This window comes from Trachurus trachurus (genome assembly GCF_905171665.1).
Source record: "Trachurus trachurus genome assembly, chromosome: 24".
Taxonomy (NCBI): Eukaryota; Metazoa; Chordata; class Actinopteri; order Carangiformes; family Carangidae; genus Trachurus; species Trachurus trachurus.
The window spans coordinates 1,304,869-1,331,517 of NC_139910.1; the positions used below are offsets into that span (position 1 = coordinate 1,304,869).

A 26,649-nucleotide genomic window follows, 5' to 3' on the forward strand; every position below is an offset into this window, starting at 1 on the left:
AGACAGTGATGGCAAGTAACAAGTAACCAAACAAAACTAATTCTCTAGACACTAGAGACGTGTCGAGCCGAGTCGCGCTGGTGGAAAAGGGCCATAAATAATAATAATAATAATAATAACCCCCCTAAAGTGTCTCAATCCACAAGATTATTAATTGGGACTACGAGCATGATTTGTGACACCACAGTTTAGAAGCCAATCCTGGTCCAAAATGTAATGTTCATAAGTGTGATGTGTAAACCTTAAAGCAGAAGTAAGCGATCCGGTGGTTTTGGCTAATGCTGCGTTCCAGGCAGGCTTTTGAAACCGTAAATTACAGCTTCATGTCACAACTTACGACTTTGTAGCGTTCCAGGCAACCCACTCGTGTTTCTCCGACCTGTTTTACCTGTGAAAGTCACTATAACGGCCACTCGTAACTTCTGACCTGTGAACTCGTACCAGATCGAACTGGTACGACTTCACAGGTCGGAAAAACACGAGTTACGAGAAAACACGAACAGTCCTCGTCCCTACGTCACCACATTCACGCGCATCCCTTGGCTGCACACACAGAGAGGACTGCCCCTTTATGCCGTTCTCTCTCCTCATTGGATAAAGGTTGTAGGATACAAGGAAAGTTTTCTCCTGGGCTCAGAGCAGAGCAGAGTGACTGACAGACCCGTGTTTCAGACCAAACACTCTATAGAAGTGATTGCTGTCGGAAGATACAACTATTTAAGACTTATTAACACAAATATATCACTTACTTCTGCTTTAAGTTGTTTTACACAGGTACTTTTACTTCTACTCAAGTAAAGAATCAGGGTACTTTTGTCATCTCTGCCGACAGGTGGACTCGTGTGGAGCGACAGGAGACTCAGAATCGTCGACGCCGCAGCAGCAGAGACACAGCGGAGGAGTCCCTGAACGCCTCGCGGGTCAAAAGACTCCTCCTCCTCCTCCTCCTCCTCCTCCTCCGACGTGCAACACCTGCGGGAAACAGTTCCGGTTTCAGAACAAACTGAAGCAGCACCAGAAGACGCACACGGACGAGAAGCCGTTCAGCTGCGAGACGTGTGGGACGAGCTTCAAACACCGGCGCAGTCTGCAGGTCGGCCATGAAAATCACTCAGCTTTAGGCGAAATCGCCGTTTTGAAACCAAAATAGATATTGAAATTTGTTTATTTGGATAAAACCCCTTGAGATGTACCATCACGATTTCGAGGGGGTCCAAACATATAGACAAACATAGATTCAACAGACAAACAAACAAACAAAAAGACAAAAACAATAGTACAAACAAGGACAAACCACAGTTATTGTAACTACATTGGGACAAAACAAAACAACCATAGTAAGGCCACAAAGGTCAACACTGAGACTAAAATGACAGTATATAGTGATTAGGCAAGGCAAGGCAAGTTTATCTGTATAGCCCGTTTTTACCACCAGTTTGTCTCAAAGGGCTTTACATCCCATCATAACAACATCCTCTGTCCTTAGACCCTCACATCCACTGAGGAAAAACTCCATAGAAAACCCTTTTAACAGGGAAAACCAGGAGAAACCTCAGGGTGAGCAACAGAGGAGGGATCCCTCGTGATATTTTTTTTCGTAGGATGAGTCCGGGAAAGTCCCGCCTTTCCCGCCGTTCCCGCCTCTGATTGGCTAGATGGGCTCCATTTTCGACTCTGATTGGCTAGAAGAGCTCTCGCCTGATTGGTTGTTTGTTTTGGTTGTGAAACGGCTGTGAAACGCAGGCTGTCGGCAAAGCGTGATAAGAGCCTGGATCTACTTGGACTCTCTCTACTTATCTGGCCTGTCTAGCCTCTACCTGGTCTTTTTACTAAACTTAACCAACTCTTTTCTTCGTTGTCTAAACCCAACCAATGGCACAATTACACTTCTCTCAAACTCAAAATGTAAACTTGGAATATAAATTTAAAAACTAAATTTTTTGAAATGTGAAACCAGCGGGGATCGAACTTGGATTCACCACACCGCAGGTGAAAACGCAAACCGTTACGCCATGGCATCTGATTACATTTCATGCTTCAGTTGTGTGTATTTTAGTTTACTACAGTGCTGTTGTGAGATGACGTCAATCGAAGGAGAATTCATCCAGCCAATCAGAGGCGGGGAAGGCGGGACTTTCCCGGACTCATCCTACGAAAAAAAATATTGCGGGATCCCTCACCCAGGACAGAGATGTTGTTACAGACAAGAAAACAGTTTATAGTTTATGTCACAGAATGTGGGAAATATGGAAATGTTAGGAAAACAGGAAGAGGTCACCATGAGATGAGAAGATCGTATGGGAAACAATAGGTGTGTGTTTGAGTAAAATGAACGTTTGTGTTTCATTCTATAACAATTTCTCCCAAAAATGACAACTGGTCAAAATAACAAAAAAAAGATGCAGTGTTTTCAGACCTCATTTTTAAACAGACCACTAATGTTTTAATTTAGGAAGAGTTCAGATTAATATCGATGGAAATTTCAATTTTAATCCTGCAGCAGTGATTGATTATTTACTGATGCGTAATAGTTCTGAGATTTTCTATTAAAATAAAGTCAATAATCAAAAACATTTTTTGTGTTCTCTTTGTATTTGGAAAAGTATCACAAAATGGTATCGTGACAATAAGGTTATATAGCATAATGTGACCCTACTTTATTATACACTCATACTGTCTTGTAGTTCTGCTTGAATTTCTTCTCAAAATGCATCAGATTGATGCGTTCAAATATGAAATATTCAACATTTTCTTCACCCATGACCCGTTTTCATGTCTGGCAGGTGCACATGAGGAAGCACACGGGGGAGCGGCCGTTCGCCTGCAGCACCTGCGGGAAAACCTTCTCCCGGGCCAACGTGCTGACCATCCACCTGCGGATGCACACGGGCGAGACGCCGTACGGCTGCGGCGCCTGCGGGAAGAGATTCACCAACATGTCGGCGCTGACGAAGCACACGAGAGCTCACACGGGGGAGAAGCCGCACGCCTGCGACGTGTGCGGGAAACGCTTCCGGTGCAGCTCCGTGTTGACGGTGCACAGACGCACTCACACGGGAGAGAAGCCGTTCCCCTGCAGCGCCTGCGGGAAGAGGTACATCTCCAACTCGGCGCTGTCCAGACACGCCGTCAAACACACAGGAGAGAAACTGGTGAACACGTCTGAGGAGAAGAACACGTCACGGGTGAACGCATCAGAGCAGAGTCCCACGGGAGGGACACGTACGAGCCGACGTGACCATAGACTGTAAAAAGAATGGACGTAGCATCCGTGACGTCCCCCATTGGTTGTGGGGAGTCGTTTTTGTGACTCAAATATGGCGGCCTGAACAGCGCCATGTTGGATTTTCCATGGAGTTTTTCCTCAGTGGATGTGAGGGTCTAAGGACAGAGGATGTTGTTGTGATGCCATGTGAAGCCCTTTGAGACAAACTGTTGGTAAAAACGGGCTAAACAAATAAAATTGCCTTGCCTTGGATTTACCGGCCGAGAACCCGCCCACTGGCCTCGAAGCAGCTGTCCACGGAGCTGCTCGGACCTGTCACTCAACGTTTCTGCGCCCTAATTGGCCAGAGTTTTAACCTAATAACAGTAAAACGGTAGAGTTAAACCCCTCAGAGTGTGTGCGGGGGTAGAAACTATCGATTGAGACCAGAAAACGTTGTGACACCAGGCTTTTAACAGGTTTATTGAGGATGTAAAGTGGGTGATTTTAACATGGGGGTCTATGGAGAATGCTGCTTTCTGACACCAGCCCCCAGAGGAAGAAGAGGGGATTGCAGCTTGTTGAACAAGGAAGTGACTTCACTTCTCAGACCCACAACTGCCCCCTTGGACGTGACGGACACATACGGGCCGATGTGGCCACCGGACCATGTGACCATGGACGGACGGCGTGTGTCCACATGAGACGTAGCTGTGTGACGGTTACATGTGGAACTTGTGGATGACATCGTTGTTCAGATTTGATTACATTAGTGGACTGTAATAAAATATATGATCAGAACGAAGCTCTGTGTTGTTGTTATTGTGTGTGTTTGTGCGTGTAATGGTGCGTTCACACCAACAGCGTGGGGAGCGTCAGCAGCGTCAGCAGCATTGTGGGCAGCAGACGCTCCCGACGCTCTGTTCAGCTCCAGCGGCCAAAGGGGCTTTAAGCAGCGTGGGAGATGTGTCCACTCAGGCGCTCTCAGTTTCTCCCGCTGTGAGACTCCCGGTCTGCAACCATAGACTGTTAAGAGAACGGCCGTAGCACCGTGACATCACCCATTGGTTTGGGGGAGTCTGTTTTGTGCCGCTACTACGGGGGTTTGAGCTGCGCCATGTTGGATTCTACTTGCCATATTTGGAGCGGTGCAGCAGTTAGCCGGCCGAGAACCCGCCCACTGGCCTCGAAGCAGCGGTCTCCAGACCTGTCACTCAACGTTTCCGCGCCCTGATTGGCCAGAATTTTAACCTAATAACAGTAAAACGGTAGAGTTTTAAAAAGATTCACCCCCCTCAGAGTGTGTGCGGGGGTAGAAACTATCGGTTGAGACCAAAAAAATGGAATGTACCAGGCTGTAAATATGTTGTTTTAAGCTGTAAAGTCGCTATTTTAACATGGGGGTCTATGGAGAATGCTGCTTTCTGACACCAGCCCCCAGAGGAAGAAGAGGGGATTGCAGTTTGTTGAACGCGGAAGTGACTTCACTTCTCAGACCCACAACTGCCTCCTTGTCTGCAACTGGCTGCCGCCGCCGCGACGCTCCTCATTTGCATAAAGTTGAACTTCTCTCAACTTCTAATCTGACGCTCTCGGTGCTCCTTCGCCCCTCGACACCAGTCTCCATTGAAAATGATGAATGACTTCTGGCCGGCGAAACGCTCCCGACGCTTTTGGTGTGAACGCACAGTAACGTCATCATCCTCTAGGGATGGGAACCGAAATTCAGACCTACTTTTTTGGTACCGACCGAATTCCCACCAAAGTACCGAGTATCGATTCACATAAAGTCAATCGGTACCACATTTCGGTACCTGAACGCACCTTCGTCGTGCGTCAGCGAGAGAGAGTGCAGTCTGCATGAGCCTCCCTCTCTCTCTCTCTCTGAAATGAGAGGCGGAGAAGCGGTAGCACCAGCCCGTTGTTTAAAATCACTACCTGAAAAACAGCCGTCCGTCATTTAACATGAAGAACGGACTGTTGTGACGATCCGTACCGAAGAGGTCCGGTCCCGAGTCCCAAGTCCCGAGTCCCGCTTCTCATCACAGCGGCGCCTTCAAGTCCTCGTCACGTAATGAGAGCAGCACATCTAAACATTTAAACATCTAAACATCTAAACATCTAAACATCTAAACGAGGATGAAGTCTCCCCCTCTCCTCTCGTCAAAACGTCAAGTCCACATGTTGCAGAGTTTGCAGCAGTTTCAGTTTGGTTTTTTTTGTTGACAAAGTTTCACACAGAGCTTTCTGAGGCTGTAGGAGTCTCTCCATGTTTCTCCTTTTCACACAGTAAAAACGGAATTTTTTTCAGACAAGACGATATTCTCATAAACTTTTTTTTTTCATTGAATGACTATTCCATTATATGAAAATCACTGCCCATCCCTAAAACATAAAATACTCTTAAAGGCTGAGGAGTTGTGATGTTGTTAAATGGATAGTTCAACATTTTGGCAAATTGGCCCATTGCCATAATCGCTATAGTATATAGCCGTTTTCGAGGTAAATTCATACAAAACCGCTGATGCGCGTTGCGTTCAGGGACAGTTTTTCAGCAAGCAGTCTCCGTATTTACCCTGTATTTACCTCGAAAACGGCTCCGTTTCGTATCGTTCCGTCATTATCTCATAGCGTGGTGGTTGTGCAGGTCACAACTTGTCTACAAAAGCGCTGTGGAGTTTTGGGATGTTGAATTTGATGAGTTTAATGAGGGAAACCAAGAAATTCCATTAGCCTCCATAGCGTAGCTCTGAGCAGCCAGCTGCTGCGCTCCGCCGTACTGAAAATAGCTTACACCTACAATTAAAGGTAATGAACCTACTGCTATGACTATAGCGATTATGGCAATGGGCCAATTTGCCAAAATGTTGAACTATCCCTTTAAGGGGTAAATATTAACATTTCAGGCGTTTTTATTTACTTATTTATTTTTTATTTTTATAATTACCACACACACAAAAAGTACCGAAAACAGGTACCGACTGGTACCGGTATCGGTTCCCAGGTACCGAGTATCGATACCGTATCGATTCAAATGCAAAAGGTTCCCATCCCTATCATCCAATCAGACAGAAGAAGGTCACATGATCACTGACCTGTCAGGTGATGAAGCTGCAGTCACACTACAGGTGAGAGCTGAAACACCTGCTGAAGCTCATTTAGAAACTCACACAGGTGTGAAGGTGAGTCACTGTTTCTCCTCCTCCTTTTCCTCCTTTTTTGCTCCACTTCTTCCTCCTTCCCCTTTTATTCTCTCTCCTCCTCCTCCTCCTTCTCTTCTTCCTCCTCCTCCTCCTTCTCTTCTTCCTCCTCCTCCTCCTTTACTTCAGGGCTTTAATACAGAGAAATGTGTGTGATCTTTTCTCAGCTGTAAAACTAAAGGTCAGTGTGAGGTCGGAGTTGAATCAGTGCAGCGTCGTCTGACCATGAGACGCTGCAGCTTCATCATCATCATCACTTAACATTCCCCCACACACAGCTGCACCGTCGCCTAGCAACCACACCGGGAAACAAACACAGCGAGGAGGAGGAGGAGCCAGCGTCGCCACGGCGGAGGACGGAGTAACATTTCCAAAATAAAAGAACCAGCAATGACACAAACTGTTTCCAATCCTCTTTATTTATACAGCAGATAGAGATAGATATAGATGTATAGATACATTGAACAGTTATGATATAAATATCTATTTTTCTTTTATAAAGAAGCGTTTTATGGAGCTAAAATATTCCCTCATTCTGGGTTGGATGTATCTACTGGTGTGGGCAGAGTTGAGTTTGATCTGATACAGGATATAAATGTTTTGTTTAGTTGGAAAAGAGAAGAGTCACAACATTTTACTGAGAGATGAGATCAACGTGTAATGAAATGTAAATGTTATTGATTATAGATGATATTCTTGTAAAGGATCTCAATGGGATTTCCTGGTTAAATAAAGGTAAAATAAAATGAAAAAAAAGGGGCAATTATAGCTTCATTAAAGGGATAGTTCACCCAAAAATTCGAATTTCACTCATTATTATCTCCTCCCCCTCATGTGGACTAAGGGCTGGGAGAAGTTTCAGAGTCCTCCGTGGCTTCTCTGAGTTACAGGGGGTCTCGGCGTAGCAGTGCATGTCCATATAACGGTTGCAGATTGGATACCAACTGTCTTCGTAACAAAAAGACACACCAAAAAACATCCAAATACCTCCATGCTGCTCGTCTGTAATGTCCGTCTTGTATTGAAGCCCCGAAATGCGAAATTGTCCTGAAAAAAAATTAAATAAGTCTATTTCAAGCTTGACGAACCGGGAAGAGGAGCTTCTGCTACAAACAAGCTTAAAATATAGACTTATTTAATTTTTTTCGGGACAATTTCTCATGTCGGGGCTTCAATACAAGACGGACATTACAGACGAGCAGCATGGAGGTATTTGGATGTTTTTTGGTGTGTCTTTTTGTTACGAAGACAGTTGGTATCCAATCTGCAACCGTCATATGGACATGCACTGCTACGCCGAGACCCCCTGTAACTCAGAGAAGCCACGGAGGACTCTGAAACTTTCAATTTTTTGGGGGGTGAACTATCCCTTTAATGACACCAGTGATGTAGAATCACTATGAAGCAGCTGTTACCATGGAAACACAGACAGTGAGCAGGAGAAATGACCTCATCCTGATACAACACTGAACACTGTTGTTGTTGTTGTGTAACGTTCAGGATCAAACTTTCACCTCGGTAATTCAACATCTTCCTCCTCTCTGCTCTTCATCTATTGTTCCCGCATGACGTCATCACCGGGGGTGGGGGGGGGGGCGGGGCTATGTGGACCCGTGCTGCGGCCCCTCCCTCCTCCCTCCCATCAGCACCTCCATCCTCCTCTGAGGTCTGAGTCTGAGCTGCAGACGGAGCAGAACCAGAACCAGACTGATCACACGGGACCATGGCGTCCAAATGCCCCAAATGTGACAAGACGGTGTATTTCGGTGAGTGGGTGAGTGAGTGAATGAGTGAATGCCTCGAAATAATGACTGGTTGTAACCCGTTTAAGTCTGTACTGGCCACCGTACTGTCCCAATCATTTTGCTCTCCTCTGTGTGAGACTGCACCTTATCTGATGCACTTTACTTCACCACTATGCTCTCAACAGTGTTATCTTGGATTTTGTGTTCTGTGTTTTAACGGTATTTCCTATATTTTATCTCTTATATGATCACAATTAGTGCATATTTTATCTATATTGTTATTTATAATGATGCGTCTCTATGTCGCTATGTGTCTCTGCGTTGTATGTTTTTTACCTAATGTGATTCTATGAGCTGCAACCCAAACTGCCCTCTGGGGACATGAAATAAACTGAACTGAACTGAACTGAGTGAGTGGAAGCAGCGGCCGCTCCCCGCATCGTGACCGCGGGGGGGCTGCAGGCTGCAGGCTGCAGGCTGTGTGTGTGTGTGTGTGTGTGTGTCTACCGGCTTCGGAGCGGATCTAGTCCGGTTCCGAGTCTCTGGACCTGAGGCCGTTTTTCCTCAGAGGCACCGCAGCTCCGTGGTGAAGAGTTCAGCTGGACATACGCTACAGCTCTGGAAAAAATGAAGAGACCACTCCCAAAATGATCAGTGTTTCTAGTTTTACTATTTATAGGCAGCCTAGCCTGTGTGTTTTAGTAAAATTAAATTAATTTTTGTTTTGTTTTATTCTATCAACTACAATGACAACATTTCTCCCAAAATTGAAAAAAAAAAAATGTCATTTAGAGCTTTTATTGGCTGAAAATGACTAAACTAGACTAAATAACAAAAAAAATTGAATTTGAATTTGAATGTATTTATTCAGGATCGCCCCTTGAGATGAATCATCTCATTTTCGAGGGGGTCCTTCCACAAAAAGATACAATGATACAATGTCAGGTAAAGAAATAAAAGAAAAACAAGGCTCTCCTAACCCCAGCTAATCCACAAACGGCCAGATATAAAAAAATATCAAGTCTTTTCAGACCTTCAATAATAATAATAATGCAAAGAAAACATGTTCATATTTATTCCTAAACAACACAGCAAGAACATTTTAACTCAGGAAGAGTTTATAAACCAGTTTCTGTGGGATAATAATGTCAATGTTTAATCCCAGCAGTGGTTTTTATTTATAATCTTCCTATAAAACCAGATGTGGTTCAGGTGATGACCTCATCAGGTGATGACCTCATCAGAGTCTCATTAAAGGGATAGTTCAACATTTTGGCAAATTGGCCCATCACCATAATCCCTATAGTCATAGCAGTAGGTTCGTTACCTTTATCTGTCAGTGTAAGCTATTTTTAGAACGGAGGAGCGGAGCGGCAGGCTGTTCAGAGCTACACTATGGAGGCTAATGGAATTTCTTGGTTTCCCTCATCAAACTCATCAAATACAAAATCCCAAAACTCCAAAACGCTTTCGTGGACAAGTTGTGAGCTGCACAATCACCACGCTATGAGATAATAATGGAACGTTACGAGACAGAGTTGTTTTAGAGGTAAATTCATGCCAAACCGCTGATGCGCGTTGCGTTCAGGGACAGTTTTTCAGCAAGCAGACTCTGTATTTACCTCGAAAACGGCTCCGTTTCGTAACGTTCCATTATTATCTCATAGCGTGGTGAATGTGCAGGTCACAACTTGTCCACGAAAGCGTTTTGGAGTTTTGGGATTTTGTATTTGATGAGTTTGATGAGGGAAACCAAGAAATTCCATTAGCCTCCATAGTGTAGCTCTGAACAGCCTGCCGCTCCGCTCCTCCGTTCTAAAAATAGCTTACACCGACAGATAAAGGTAACGAACCTATAGGGATTATGGCAATGGGCCAATTTGCCAAAATGTTGAACTATCCCTTTAAGTAGAAGGAGTTGTGTTGTGTGTTTAAAAAAGAAAAGAAAAGAAAAGAATGAGTCATACATGTAGAGATGCTTTGAAGAAACATTTGTGAAAGCGGTCTCTTAATTTTTTCCAGAGCTGTATATTTATTTATATATAAATATGTTGTTAACATTCAAACCTGGAAACAACAGTGAATTTGTGATTGTGTGTTCAAATCAATCTACAAAAATATATAATAGGCCTAATCTATAGGCTAAATCTGAGTGTTTCTAACCTCAGGCTGCAGAAACATCTGACGTCATCATCAGAGTCTGAGGAACAAAGTCCTGATTTTAAAAAAAGCCACAAAATATCGGAGAAAACAAAAGTCACATTATGAAAATTAAAATGCAAAACTGTCAGAAACAAATAGCCTATGATTTTCTTAAAAATAATGAAGTGTTTTTATTTTATTATATTTTTTTTTTACTTTATTTATCATCAAATAGTATGAACACCTGAAAAAGGAACAAAAAAAACATAGTGACAGACATTCCAAGACATCGAAATGATATAAGGACAAACATTATCAAAATATTTAGATAAATAATATAGGAAATATAGGAATGACTAAATTAATAAGTGAATAAATAAATAGGTCTAAAAGAAATACATTATAAAAAGGAGATTAAAAAAAATATCTATAGGGCGTTTTTATTCTCATTACTTCAGATGTTTTCTCCTCTGTGACGTCATATTTAGGGGGCGTCGCCGTTTGGATAATATTCAACATGTGATGATGGATCAAATGACTAAAAGCAGAAGTCAGGTGAATGTTTGTGTTAATCTAAGTCTTAAATAGTTGTATCTTCCGACAGCAATCACTTCTATAGAGTGTTTGGTCTGAAACACGGGTCTGTCAGTCACTCTGCTCTGCTCTGAGCCCAGGAGAAAACTTTCCTTGTATCCTACAACCTTTATCCAATGAGGAGAGAGAACGGCATAAAGGGGCGGTCCTCTCTGTGTGTGCAGCCAAGGGATGCGCCTGAATGTGGTGACGTAGGGACGAGGACCAATAGATCCATGACGAGGGCGGGGGCTGCTAACTCCATCTGCTGACAGGAAGTTATGGTGCGTTCAAGGCAACTCGTAACTCGTGTTTTTCCGACCTGTGAAGTGGTACCAGTTCGATCTGGTACGAGTTCACGGGTCAGAAGTTACGAGTGGCCGTTATAGTGACTTTCACAGGTAAAACAGGTCGGAGAAACACGAGTGGGTTGCCTGGAACGCTACAAAGTCGTAAGTCGTGACTTGAAGCTGTAATTTACGGTTTCAGAAGCCTGCCTGGAACGCAGCATTAGCCAAAACCACCGGATCGCTTACTTCTGCTTTAAAGGTGTAGCTACAGAAATGGCCGTTTGTTCTGTTTGTCGCGCCGAGTTGTTGTTTACCCGAGTGAGGAAAACAAATTTGATTGGTCGTTATCGAGCGGGCGGGATATTCAAAGCTTGGGGCGAGACCGAGCTCCGTGTGTGTGTGTGTGTGTGTGTCTCAGACGTTTGAATGACGGATTACGGATCCAATGTCAGTGGCTGGTGAATCGTGAGCAACGTGACGTATAATCTGTGCGCCTGCATTATCCAATGTGAAAAAAAAATACCTCACTTTCATCCTGGATTTACTCAAAAATAGAATTTTGCACAAAGTTTGGCCTACAACGTCTGAAAGATGAGTTATTATTACACTCATTTTATGACCCAGAGTGGAATCAAATTCAATTTTCTTTTCTGTACACCTTTAAACAGCGTTATTCAATGTCATTTTTAGTATTTTTGTTCAAATCACAACAACAGCTACAGATTTTCTGAGAAGAATCGTTTCTTCGTTAATCAACTAATTGATCATTAATATATTTATGATGTGTTGTAGCTCATCTGTCGACAGGTGAAGCAAAACGTCTCGAAAGTTTAGTCACAAGTAACATCAGTGTGTGTGTGTGTGTGTGTGTGTGTGTGTGTGTGTGTGTGTGTGTCAGCTCTGAAGATGCTGCATCACACAATATTAATAATTCATTGATTTTAAAGATCGATTGTGTCTTCCTGTTCTTTGTTCATCATCATCGTCTGGAGAGCAGCAGGGACCACACCCACACACACACACACACACACACACACACACACACACACACACACACACACACACACACACACGCACACACACACACACACACACACGCTGCAGCTCTGCTTGGTTCAGCAGATTCACAGAGATCGATATAATGGAGCTGATAAACTGTTGATGATCAGAGTTCAGATTCAGACAAACGAACAGCGACAGGAAGTGGCTGTGATTGGTCCAGCACGGTGACTTCCTGTCGTCAAGGTGACTCAGCCGACACGTTTCACGGTGACAGGTCGAGTCGGACCAGAGAGTGTCGGCTCGTATCAGCCGGCCGGTTGTATCTGCCGGGGTATTTTAGGAGGAGGACAAAGAGATAAATGACTGAGACACACACACACACACACACACACACACACACACACACACACACACACACACACACACACACACACACACACACAGCCCTCAGACCGTCCAAGGCCTCTGTGGATGAAACTGTAGTTGTTGTAGACAAAGGACTTTTCACTGTACAGTCAGGTTTTTTTGGTGCAGTGTTTCAATAAGGTGTTGGGATTAGGTTTAAGTTAGAGTTTACAGTAGGTTTGCGTTTAGGGTTAGTGTAAATTCAGGATTAATTGTAGTGTAGGCTCAGGTTTGAGTTTACTGCAAATTTAGGTTTAAGCTTAGCCTATAGGTTCAGTTCAAGTTTAGTGTAGAATCAGGTTTAAGTTACAGTAACTGGCCAAAAAAAGGCCAAAAAAAACAAAAAACTGCAGATTTAGGTTAGCGTTTACTGTAGGTTCAGGTTTATTGGTAGTGTAGGTTCAGGTTCGAGTTTACTGTAGGTTCAAGTTGAATTTTCGAGTAGGTTCGGGTTTAAGTTTACTGCAGATTCAGGTTTTGAATCTGGTTTAAGTTTAAAGGACAATTCCGGGCAAATTCACCTCGGGGCTGTATGTTCCTAACATTTCAGGTCTAACAGAAAGAATCTGAAGGTTTTCAGTTTAATTGCTTCTGTTTTGCGGTAGTTGTGTCTGTCCCCGCGTCGCCACGGCAACGATGAATGGGAGCGGATTGAAGTTCTGCTGCTTAGGCTGTTTCCATCCCTCAAAGCCACAGACAGCGTCAGATGGAGACTCAAACATGCACCAGAAGTTTATTCACTTGAAGCAAGTCCAGAGTTGATATTTCTGTGTTTATGACACAAACGGGAGCTTCCCACTGCACCTGAACACACTGAGCGTCAACTTGGTCTCGACTCCGCCAGACTTTGAATTAGATCTAGTTTTACAAACATGTCGGCTTGTTGAAGTGAATAAACTTCTGGCTGCATGTTTGAGTCTCCATCTGACGCTGTCTGTGGCTTTGAGGGATGGAAACAGCCTAAGCAGCGGAACTTCAATCCGCTCCCATTCATTTCATTTTGCCGACAGGATATGGGAAAAGTTTAATCTACCGACGTCACCCTGCTCTTTGCTCTGATTGGTCGTAGCGCTACCCTATTGGTGCAGAGGCAGTTTGAAAGACAGCCTTCATCCCGCCCCCTGGATTGAGCCGAGGTCTACCGCTCGTTGCCAGACTAGACATGGTAATGATATAGTCTGATGCGTCAGGCTAGCCCCGAGTTGAATTTACCCCGAATTGCCCTTTAAGGTTTCAGGTTTAGTTTTAGGTTGAGTAGCCATGACCAGGGGCGGAGTGGGGCACCAAAATCTACCGGGAAAATTCTGACCGCACCGGCCCACCATCGGACCAACCCCCCCCCCCCCTTTTTGTGGCAAAATACCGTATATGAGTGCCAGAAGCAAAAAGGAAATGTGGGTGAAACAACTTAATTGGGGGTCTGGGGGTCCTCCCCCCGAATTTTTTTTATAAAGGCTACACCATTTCCCATATTCTGGTGCATTTTAACACATTGTTACTTTTATCTAGCTAAAAAAGAAAGAAAGAAAGAAATTACAGAAATACGTATGTGAAAGAGCTGCAATTAGTGCCTCCCAAGCAGATTTAGCCTACTACTAGTCGATCTGTTTTTAGCCGTAGCCGCTAGTTTAATGATAACTTTCACAGTGACAGGCTGACGCATTTCCCATGAAGCTTTGCACCATTCTACATTAGTTTAAGAACAAACAAACAAATTAAATTGCTGGTTATTTTATATTTTGTGGTCATGAAAGTTCTGTAACATTGAAGAAAAATAATTAGATAAAGATAGGAGGCTAAACAAAAATCATTTAGGCTGGATTGATGAGAGTCTGATTCACTATCGCAACCATGAGTGAAATGTAGAGAGACATGAAGGGGTACAAATAATGGGTGGACTTTCTAAAAAGGTGTAGAGGTAGAGCTTGGAGATTATCGTGGGGGCGCGCAGTAAATGTTACTTTTAACTCGTGAACACCACACGGCCACGCAGGGCAGCTTGCGGGCCGGCTCACTTGAGTTTATTGGCCGCCGGCCGACCGGGAAATCTCCCGGTCCTCCCGATGGCCACTCCGCCCCTGGCCGTGACGGTACAGAGGTTGAACAAACTCACAGTGATAAAATAGCTGCAGGATTAACAAATCCTGGATTAAGATGAAGCTTGAATTGAACTGAGATCGTGTCAGCAGCTGAACAACGGTGGATTTAGAGGTTAAATCAGGCTTTGTTTCCACTTTAGCTTCAGCAGCCAGTCCAACCTTCAGACTCTGAGACGTCATCATCGCTCTCCTCCTCCTCGGTCTTTATATGATGATTTTATTTTCCTCCGTCCCGATGCTCTTCCTGTCGTCTCCCTCTGTTTAAATATTCTCCCTGATGTGTTTCAGCAGCTGCTTCTTCCACCGTCTCTGTGTTTGGAGAAAATTAATCTGCTTCAGTCAAATGCAGCTTTTAATGGATTCATGTTTACAGTGGACGTCGTCTTTAAACAGCAGCAGTGTGTGTGTGTGTGTGTGTGTGTGTGTGTGTGTGTGTGTGTGTGTGTGTGTGTGTGTGTGTGTGTGTGTGTGTGTGTGTGTGTGTGTGACAGTCAGTACGTTTACATGCAGAGCTTAATCCAGCTATGCTCAAAATTCGATTTTGGCGTCTAATCGGACTTCTGTCCTTGTCTCAATTTACATGCAACTGAGAAAATGTAATAACTGACGGGTCCATCGCCCCCTCATGCGGCGTCACCCGTTGTTTCAGCAGGTTAATACCCCCCCCTGTCCTGTTGACTTTTCTGTCACCTCCTAAAAAACTGAATATAAACAACTTAGTAGCTTCATAATAAACTCTCAACTGCAGTTCCCGACCCGACGCGTCAGCCTGGGCCGGATTCACGCTGAGAATAGGATACGGGCTTCCTTTCTTCATCTCTCTCTCTTACTCTTCTTACTCTTACTGTGAAATGCATTGAATCGGTGCTGACGTTGGGTTTTTGTCTTTACTTTGCCGGGTTCAGGCGGCTTCTCTGCTCCACTTGGTGCCGTCTCTACGGTTGTGGAGCAGCGCACATGCATTGTCCAGTTATACTCCGACTAAGGTGTATACATGACGGAGAAAATCTAATTCCAATCGCATTATCTGGGTGTCTTAATCGGAGTTCTCCAACTCTGATTTCAGTCGGACTAAGGTGTTTACATGCACTTCAGTTGTCCAGTTATAGTCGGATTAAGGCAATAATTCGTTTTTTTCAAGTGTCATGTAAACGTACTGAGTGACCTCTGATCCTCTACAGTTTGCACCAGGTCTGATTTCTTTCTTTCTTTCTTTCTTTCTTTCTTTCTTTCTTTCTTTCTTTCTTTCTTTCTGTCTTACTGTCTTTCTTTCTTTCTTTCTTCCTTTCTTTCTTTCTTTCTTTCTTTCTTTCTTTCTTTCTTTCTTTCTTTCTTTCTTTCTTTCTTTCTGTCTTTCTTTCTTTCTTTCTTTCTTTCTTTCTTTCTTTCTTTCTGTCTTTGTGTTGTTGTTCCTCAGCGGAGAAGGTGTCGTCTCTGGGGAAAGACTGGCACAAGTTCTGTCTGAAGTGCGAGCGCTGCAACAAGACGCTGAACCCCGGCGGCCACGCTGAGGTAGGTAGGAGGAGCAGCTGACCTCAGGACAGCGGGCGACGCTCTTATCTTACTCAACTCTAAATATAACGGAGGGTCAGCGGCTCTGTGCTGCGTCATGTCGACAGCTTCGGGCCGTTTAACACACACGATCCACCACCAGAGAGGCCCCACCCCCACACCTTTAGGGTGAATTAATTAGTGACTGAGTTAATAATTGAGTTACTTGCTACGTAATAAAAGTAACGAATGGTCAGGAAGAGTAACTATTGCGTTACTTTTGATGATGAAAATGCTCAAATATGTCAAATTGCTTGGACTCAACCCCCTGACCTCCTGTTAGGGTTGCAAAATTTACAAAATTGCAGGTTGGCCCTTAACAGGAAACTTATATATAGTTGGGGGAAATTTATTGTAGCATAATCTTGGCTAAAACAACCAGATTTAATGACAGTACACTTGAATATCTATGCTATTCCTCAATCACATGCACACAGCACACTGCTTGTTTTGCATGGATGTCTGCTTATGACAAAACAAAATACAGTATTTACATTTATGTTTGGATTTATATTACCCACAATTTCCAGTTAATTCCCATAATTCCCATGGAAAGTTTCCAATTTGGAATATTTCCAAAATTCCCCAGCTTGTGTCACACCTGTGTGGCAGGTAAAGGAAGGACTGTCCAGTCTTTTTTTCTTGTATTTGTCATTAAATGTGTCTTGTAATCCCATATGGGATGGGCCAAGGTGGTGGCATGACACCAAAATAAAAATTCATTAATTCATTCATTCATTCATTCATTCATTCATTCATTCATAACAGGGGAATCAGTAACTTTTTGTACCGCCCACTCACCTGAGCCGTGCACTGTGACATCACGCAGACAGAAGTGGGCGTGGCTTCGTGTGTTTATAGAGGAAATATCTGTTTCACAATCACAATGAGGAACTCTTCAGGCACCGAGGTGACGGACAGACGGATGTGTGTTAACTTTAACCCCCCCCCCCTCCTTGTGTTCCACAGCATGATGGGAAGCCGTTCTGCCATAAGCCGTGCTACGCCGCCCTCTACGGGCCCAAAGGTGCAACTCTCCTCTGGATCACATTAAACATCTGACAACTAAACCACCTGTAGAATACGACTCTTCACAGCTTTATGTGTGTGTGTGCGTGTGTGTGTGTGTCTCTGTGTGTGTGTGTGTGTGTGTATGTTTGTTTCAGGCGTGAACATCGGCGGTGCTGGTTCCTACGTCTACGACACTCCCGCCAACGAAGCCCCTGCTGCTGTCTCCATGGAAACAGACGGGAAACCAGAGGAGGTGAAAAAAGCTCCTGCCCGTGGACCAGTGAAAGGTGAGACACTCGTCCTCGTGTCTGACTGTCGGTGGAGAGACAGAAAGACGACAGGAAGACGACATTAGAGGACAGAAAGACAACGAAAAGATGACATAATATGACAGAAAGACAACGAAAAGACAACATTAGAGGACAGAAAGATGACGGAAAGATGACATAATATGACAGAAAGACGACATTAGAGAACAGAAAGACGACATAATATGATGGAAAGATGACATTAGAGGACAGAAAAACGACGGAAAGACGGCATTAGAGGGCAGGAAGACAACGGAAAGACCACATTAGAGGACAGAAACACAACGAAAAGACGACATATTATGACGGAAAGACGACATAATATGACAGAAAGACAACATTAGAGAACAGAAAGACGACATAATATGATGGAAAGATGACATTAGAGGACAGAAAAACGACGGAAAGACGGCATTAGAGGACAGGAAGACAACGGAAAGACGACATTAGAGGACAGAAAGATGACATAATATGACGGAAAGACCACATTAGAGGACAGAAAAATGACGGAAAGACGACATAATATGATGGAAAGACAACATTAGGGGACAGAAAGACGACATAATAAGAAGGAAAGACGACATTAGAGGACAGGAAAGACAACGAAAAGATGACATAATATGACGGAAAGATGACATTAGAGGACAGAAAAACGACGGAAAGACGGCATTAGAGGGCAGGAAGACAACGGAAAGATGACATAATATGAAGGAAAGATGACATTAGAGGACAGGAAGACAACGGAAAGATGACATAATATGAAGGAAAGATGACATTAGAGGACAGAAAAACGACGGAAAGACGGCATTAGAGGGCAGGAAGACAACGGAAAGATGACATAATATGAAGGAAAGACAACATTAGAGGACAGAAAGACGACGGAAAGACGACATAATATGACGGAAAGACAACATTAGAGGACAGAAAGACGACATAATATGACGGAAAGACAACATTAGAGGACAGAAAGACGACATAATATGAAGGAAAGACAACATTAGAGGACAGAAAGACGACGGAAAGACGACAGGACAAAGAGGAAGCTTGATGCTGCTGAAGGAGGTAAAGATGAAGCAGAGATGAAGATGTCTGAGTGACGATCAGAGAAGAGAGGGAGGTAAAAATAGCAGGAGGACATGACAGATTGTGTTTGTTGCACGTGCACACACACACACACACACACACAAACAAAGACACACACACACACACACTGTGACTGTAAACATCTGTCCTCCTGCAGCTGCCAGCTTCTCCTCGTTCTCCGGCGGCCCCAACATCTGCCCCCGGTGCAACAAGACGGTGTACTTTGGTGAGGACGCGTCGTCTTCGTCTCTCTGTGTTTGCACTCGTATTGATCACAGGAACTAAGTCGGCTGGTTACCATAGTGACTTCACTGTGTGTGTGTGTGTGTGTGTGTGTGTGTGTGTGTGTGTGTCTGTATGTGTGTGTGCAGCGGAGAAGGTGTCGTCTCTGGGGAAGAACTGGCACCGGCCCTGTCTGCGCTGTGAACGCTGCTCCAAGACGTTGGCGGCCGGGAGCCACGCAGAGGTGAGAGCTGCTCCTCTTCCTCCTGGAATCTAGGGATTTTCAATAGAGAATGTGAAGCTGACGTCGTCACGCCGCTTTGCGTTGTGGGACGTCGGCGCCATCTCTGGAGGAACGCAAACGTAAACAGAAAGTGGGGAAAACGGAGGAAAACGAGCAAGAAGTAAAAGAGAAAGAAAAAGATGAGGAAGATGAACAAAAAGAAAAAAAGAAATGGAGAAGGGGAAGGAAAACGAAGGAGGAACGTATCGTGATAAACTCAAATTTAAAGGGATAGTTCACCCTAGAATGATATTTCGCTCATTATCTACTCACCCTCATGTGGACTAAGGGCTGGAAGAATTATCAGAGTCCACCGTCCCTTCTCTTAGTTACAGGGGGTCTCGGCGTAGCAGTGCATTTCAATGCAACGGTTGCAAAGGGACACCGGAGCTCTTCGTAAAAAAACACACACAAAAAAACATCCAAATACCTCCATGATGCTCGTATGTAATGTCCGTCTTGTGCTGAAGCCCCAAATTGCGTAATTGTCCCGAAAAAAATTAAATAAGTCTATATTTTAAGCTTGTTTGTAGCGGAAGCTTCTCGTCTTCTTCTTCTTCTCCTCTTCTCTGGTCCGTCCAAATATCGCGTGATTTGCGCCGGCGTCATTGCGGTTACTGCGAATCACGCGATATTTGGACGGACCAGGAAGAGGAGAAGAAGAAGAAGAAGACGAGAAGCTTCCGCTACAAACAAGCTTAAAATATAGACTTATTTAATTTTTTTCGGGACAATTACGCAATTTGGGGCTTCAGCACAAGACGGACATTACATACGAGCATCATGGAGGTATTTGGATGTTTTTTTGTGTGTGTTTTTTTTACGAAGAGCTCTGGTGTCCCTTTGCAACCGTTGCATTGAAATTCACTGCTACGCCAAGACCCCCTGTAACTAAGAGAAGGGACGGTGGTCTCTGATAATTCTTCCAGCCCTTAGTCAACATGAGGGTGAGTAGATAATGAGCGAAATATCATTCTAGGGTGAACTATCCCTTTAACGAGAAACAAAGGTACACAGAAAAACTACCACTTATTAACGGTGTCGATCCTACGTTTTGTCGTTAAGGGACTGGATTCAAGACCCAGATTTACTCCCTCCACTGACTTATCAAGACATCGTGAACTATCTCGTTTTTGGTATTAGTGCATATAGCTACTACTGTGGCAGCAGTACTGTCCCACCATGATTACTTTTAAGCGACTTTGGGGAACTTTTTTTAGGGAGACGAGCAAGTGTTTACATCCGCGATCCTCCAAAGATGGCGCCCAACGTCCCACAGTGTGACGTAACTTCACATTCTCTATACCGGTACCAATCCCGTTACCTTCACTTCGATACCGGTTCCTGAACGATACTTTTTTCGATACCAATTTTATAATAACAGTTATAAATTGAACAAAAATTACATTGCAGTCACTTTATTTAGATGAATTTTTCTACCTGAAAATATTACTTGAACCCACTTTCATGCATCATTTTTGTAGTTGACACATTAAGGTTTTTAAATAGGCTAATGGTTTCTGATTTGTTGAGGACAAATGCAAACAGTGTTACAACTGTCCCTGGTCTCCCTATAAACATGGCGGTCAGGTAGGCCTATTTACGTCAAACGCAACGAAATACCGGAGCATTCTGTGCAAAGCGCCGGTGAATTTAAGAATGAAAAACAATGAAAACCGGACGTTTTCATGAATTTATATAAAAACAAAACAAAATGTAAAGATGTAAAAGTGGACATGTGCGGGTAAAAGAGGTTGTTCGGTACTCAGCCCTACTGGAGTCTGATGTGATTCTTATTTATCCTTCATTTGGTTTATGGTTTATTTATTGAGTTTCTTTTGTTGTTGTTCGAGGATGAGACACGCTCACAGTTCAGTTTTTACAACCAGAAACAGACGATAAGGAGTTTATTTTCTTCAGGGAACAAACACAATCTTATCTTCATCTGCACCGTCCACATGGAATAAATCAATATCTGCTTTGATTGGACTGAACAGTGCAGCTCCACACCAGAAGAGAAACGACATGGCTGCAGCTAAAGAATTCATTTAATTTCTTTATTTTCCTTGAGTACAAGCAGTACCAAACATGGAATACTTTTTTAAAAATCAACAAACAGAACAAAGAAACAATAAAAAACAAATCCATAATGAGGAGGGACAGAAAGAAGCATCAACATTAGAGGACAGAAAGACGATGGAAAGACAACATTAGAGGACAGAAAGACGACGGAAAGACAACATTAGAGGACAGAAAGACGATGGAAAGACAACATTAGAGGACAGAAAGACGACGGAAAGACAACATTAGAGGACAGAAAGACGATGGAAAGACAACATTAGAGGACAGAAAGACGATGGAAAGACAACATTAGAGGACAGAAAGACGATGGAAAGACAACATTAGAGGAAGGAGGAAAAAGGAGGTTTTTATACGCACATCATGCTGTAGGCTATTGAGGTGCAGGGCAATAAAAAGTAACGTATAAAAGAGAGGGTTGCCCGCACACTCTTACAGGAGGTCACAGTGATTTATTCAGCACAAACGTTTTCGACCATGTGTGGTCTTCATGAGGTGCCAACAGAACAAAGGAACACTCAGGCCCATATATAGGTTCACAGGTGTATGGGTGTGAGGTCCAATTAGGTGAGGAGGGGCGAGCCTGAAGGCAAGGGGCACATCCTTAAGCTTCCAATATTTAATTATACACTTTTTAAATATATGGTTTTAAATATACAGTTTTTAAATATAGAAAATCTTTTAAATATAGAAAACATCATACACTTATCATTAAACAAATGGGCCCAGAAAAACACAAATATAATCAGTGGGAACCCATTTGTAATCAAAAAGTTTTTTCATCCTATAGCAGTGAAACAATAATCAAATATTTCATCATCATGAGAGAAAAAAGTAAGTAAACAACATGTATATAATCCAGAATGGATACCAATGCATAAACAACCAACATTACATATATAAAGGATCACCAAAGTTACTTCTTTTTTAAGACAACATTAGAGGACAGAAAGACGACAGAAAGACAACATTAGAGGACAGAAAGACCACATTAGAGGACAGAAAGATGACGGAAAGACAACATTAGAGGACAGAAAGACCACATTAGAGGACAGAAAGACGACGGAAAGACAACATAAGAGGACAGAAAGACGACGGAAAGACAACATAAGAGGACAGAAAGACAACGGAAAGGCAACATAAGAGGACAGAAAGACGACGGAAAGGCAACATTAGAGGACAGAAAGACAACGGAAAGACAACATAAGAGGACAGAAAGACAACGGAAAGGCAACATTAGAGGACAGAAAGACGACGGAAAGACAACATAAGAGGACAGAAAGACCACATTAGAGGACAGAAAGACGACGGAAAGACAACATAAGAGGACAGAAAGACAACGGAAAGGCAACATAAGAGGACAGAAAGACGACGGAAAGGCAACATTAGAGGACAGAAAGACAACGGAAAGACAACATAAGAGGACAGAAAGACAACGGAAAGGCAACATTAGAGGACAGAAAGACGACGGAAAGGCAACATTAGAGGACAGAAAGACGACGGAAAGACAACATAAGAGGACAGAAAGACGACGGAAAGGCAACATTAGAGGACAGAAAGACGACGGAAAGACCACATAAGAGGACAGAAAGACAACGGAAAGGCAACATAAGAGGACAGAAAGACGACGGAAAGGCAACATTAGAGGACAGAAAGACGACGGAAAGACAACATAAGAGGACAGAAAGACAACGGAAAGGCAACATTAGAGGACAGAAAGACGACGGAAAGACAACATAAGAGGACAGAAAGACGACGGAAAGGCAACATAAGAGGACAGAAAGACGACGGAAAGACAACATAAGAGGACAGAAAGACCACATTAGAGGACAGAAAGACAACGGAAAGGCAACATTAGAGGACAGAAAAACGACGGAAAGACAACATTAGAGGACAGAAAGACAACGGAAAGACAACATAAGAGGACAGAAAGACGATGGAAAGACCACATTAGAGGACAGAAAGACGACGGAAAGACAACATAAGAGGACAGAAAGACCACATTAGAGGACAGAAAGACAACGGAAAGGCAACATAAGAGGACAGAAAGACGACGGAAAGACAACATAAGAGGACAGAAAGACCACATTAGAGGACAGAAAGACAACGGAAAGGCAACATTAGAGGACAGAAAGACAACATTAGAGGACAGAAGCAACACTTCTATAACCTCATGTTTATCACTGTGGCTCCTCCTCTTTCATCTTGACTTTGCTTCTAGTTTTTCTCCTTGTTGTTTTGCTGAGACGTCGTCGTCTGTCCTGTTGGTTCGTCTCTGGTGAATCCAGTCGTCTCAGTCAAGTGTTGTTTGTTGTGATGTTGAAAAAAAACATAAATCAATCAATCAATGAACATTAAATGATAAAGTGAAGTAAAACAATGGTATAAAGTCCAGGGAAGCAGGTGAACCAATCAGAGGAGACGCTGCGTATGAAGGTGACCGTCACCGTGGCTAAAGTTCATGCAGCTCAGGTTCAGTTTTATTAGTGAATCTGATGAAGAAGTGATTAAATATTAATTTGTTGCAGTGACAGGAAGTCAGATGTCTTTGTCCCTGAGTGTGTGTCTCTGTGTTGCAGCATGATGGACAGCCCTACTGCCACAAGCCCTGCTACGCTGTGCTCTTCGGACCCAAAGGTACCAACCAGCGGCCTTCACGATCACGATCAACTTTATCGTTTATTCACACAACCAACATAAAACATATAAAACATACTGTACATACACAATCTCCTTCAGTTGTTGTAGTTTATTCGATCTTGTTACAGTCAGGCATCAATCAACAATCAGTCAACATTCATAATGCATTCGTTAATTAAAACTTAATTCATAAATGTTACATAGACTGAAAAGGTGCAGGCTGAAGCTGCTCAGATTATATTATAAGTGCTGACCCTTTCATTCTTCGTTTCAGTTAAACCTTTCAAGCTCTTTATGGGTTCAGTGGAACAGAAAGTAGCAGAAATCTTATAATCAACAGATGATGTAGCCAGATGATGTAGCGTACGTTCCCCCCAACTGACAGACACCTGGCTGTCTGTAGTTATGAGCAAAACTACAAGACACTCACAGTGTTCAGTCACAGCCATCACAGTGACATGTGTAGCCTAACACAACTGCAACAGTCAAAACAAATCTCATTCTACTAAAAGTAACTTGTTTTTAGACACTTTTTACTTGTTTCAAGCTGATTTTCACTTGAAATAAGTAGAAAAATCTGATAGTGGAGCAAGTTTTTCTTCCTTATTACAAAAAACTTTCTTTCACTGGCAGATTTTTCTACTTATTTCAAGTGAAAATTTGTTTGAAACAAGTGAAAATGATCTAAAAACAAGTTAATTTTTAGGTGATGAGTCTTATTTAAAGTGGAAAGAGATTAGTTTAGATGAGACATTTTGACAAGAAATAAGACAAATATTCTTGGAAAGATTTTGTGTTTTTGCAGTTTAGGCCACATGCCTTTATTTTTTGTGATGGGCTGAAATTAAGTTATTAAAGCAGATATCAGTGGAATGTTTTTGTTAATATAAGTCCTAAATAGTCCTATTTTCCGTCAGCAATCACTTACATGAAGTATTTCAGCCTAAACACGAGTCTCTCCGTCACTCTGCTCTGCTGTAACCCGAGGAGAAAATTTTCCTTGTGGGATACAAGTGTTATCCAATGAGGAGAGAGAACGGCATGAAGGGCTGTGTGTGCAGCCAAGGGATGCGCGTGAATGTGGTGACGTAGCACGAGGACCAATTGATGCCTGACAAGGGCGGGGGCTGCTAACTCATGGTGCGTTCAAAGAAACTCGTACTTTGTGTTTTTCCTTCCTGTGAAGTCATACCAGTTCGATCTGGTACGAGTTCACGGGTCGGAAGTTACGAGTGGCCGTTATAGGGAACTTTCACAGACAACAGGATGGTAAAAACACGAGCTACGGGTTACCTGGAACGCTACCAAGTCGTAGTTGTGACTTGAAGCTGTAACTTACGGTTTCAAAAGCCTGCCTTGAACGCAGCATTAGCCGAAACGGCCGTGAAGCTGATATCTGCTTTAAGAATTAAAGTATAATGTGAAATTATTAACAAGATAGGGATGGCCTTACACTTATACAGCAGTTCTTGGTGGCATCAATTTGAAAACTTGACCGAAGTGTAATTCCATTACAATTAGGTTTGATAAAATGCCTCAAATTATAAATACAATTTGGACCATCGTTTACTCTTGACGTTTCAACAGTGTTGGGCAAGCTACTTGGAAAATGTAGTGAGCTAAGCTACAAGTTACTCTACATGAAATGAAGCTTCACTACACTGAAGCTACAAACCAGAGAAATGTAGCAAGCTACGCTACAATAAAATGACAAAAGTAGCTTAGCTACATCAAAGCTTTTTTTTTTTTTTTTTTTTTTTTTTTTACATCAAACCAACTTCATTCCAAGTCATTGCTCTCTAGTGATCAATAAAACTTGAAGACAAACAGATCTGCAAAAAATGTTCATTTTAATAGTTTAGGCTATTTAAAAAAAAAAAACTGCAAAAATAATATTTGAGATAACAGCTTCTCCTTTTATCATTTGTCCTACCTATCCTGCCTAAATGCCCTTCTACACCTACACACACGCGCACACACTGTGGATTTTCTGAAGCCTGTATCATGTGGTCTTAGAGAGGTTTTGTGCAGAGATTTGTTCAGATTTGTTTCTTTACTCCTCTGACTTATCATGCCGCTGAGGATTGTGGGTAATCCCGGGTGTTTGTGAACGCTGTGTGTGTGTGTGTGTGTGTGTGTGTGTGTGTGTGTGTGTGTGTGTGTGTGTGTGTGTGTGTGTGTGTGTGTGTGTGTGTGTGTCTCTCAGGTGTGAACACCGGCGGCGTGGGCAGCTACATCTACGACGACCCTGAGGGCGAGGCCGCGCCCTGAGACCGAGCTCCGCCTCCACGACCCTCGGCCTCGACGTCTCTTCGATTTTTTGCCTTCGATCGCCACTGCGACAGACAACAGACGACACGTACACACGCACACGCGCTCACAGGGACGGACACTAGATGTTTGTGTTGTATTTGTATATTGTTTATAATCTATTTTTTGTACCGAACACCTGTAACGTCCTCCCAGGTTGAGTTTCACCTCGACGCCAAACACTAATTAGCTTAAAAAAAAAGTTGTTTTCACTCACGGATCGATGTTTTTTTGGGACTTTGTGCACTTTGTTAAAGACGTAGCAGCTTCACTAACGTTGTGTCGGCGGTTCAGAGGAGACGCAGTGAAGCTGAGGAGTCAGAAGATGTTTTCTACAGTAAAACGATGTCAGAACAAACCTGCGTCCTGAGAAATCTTCTTTATTCTCACTGCAGCATGAACAACACACACACACACACACACACACACACACACACTGGATCAAGATGTCACTCTCTCTCTCTCCGACCCACAACAAATAACACATGAAAAAGTATGAAA

The 26,649-nt window shown here is 43.2% G+C and overlaps 1 protein-coding gene across 1 annotated transcript; it reads left to right on the plus strand.

The window, feature by feature from the left end:
• Window positions 1-8,128: 8,128 nt before the first annotated feature.
• Window positions 8,129-26,109, plus strand: crip2l (cysteine-rich protein 2-like; the record flags this gene model as incomplete). The annotated part of the gene is made up of 8 exons (XM_084000842.1): window positions 8,129-8,171; window positions 16,079-16,173; window positions 17,182-17,239; window positions 17,379-17,510; window positions 18,772-18,840; window positions 18,986-19,080; window positions 23,778-23,835; window positions 26,045-26,109. 8 exons carry the CDS (start codon window positions 8,129-8,131, stop codon window positions 26,107-26,109), a joined length of 615 nt encoding a protein of 204 aa, XP_083856968.1.
• Window positions 26,110-26,649: the final 540 nt, after the last annotated feature.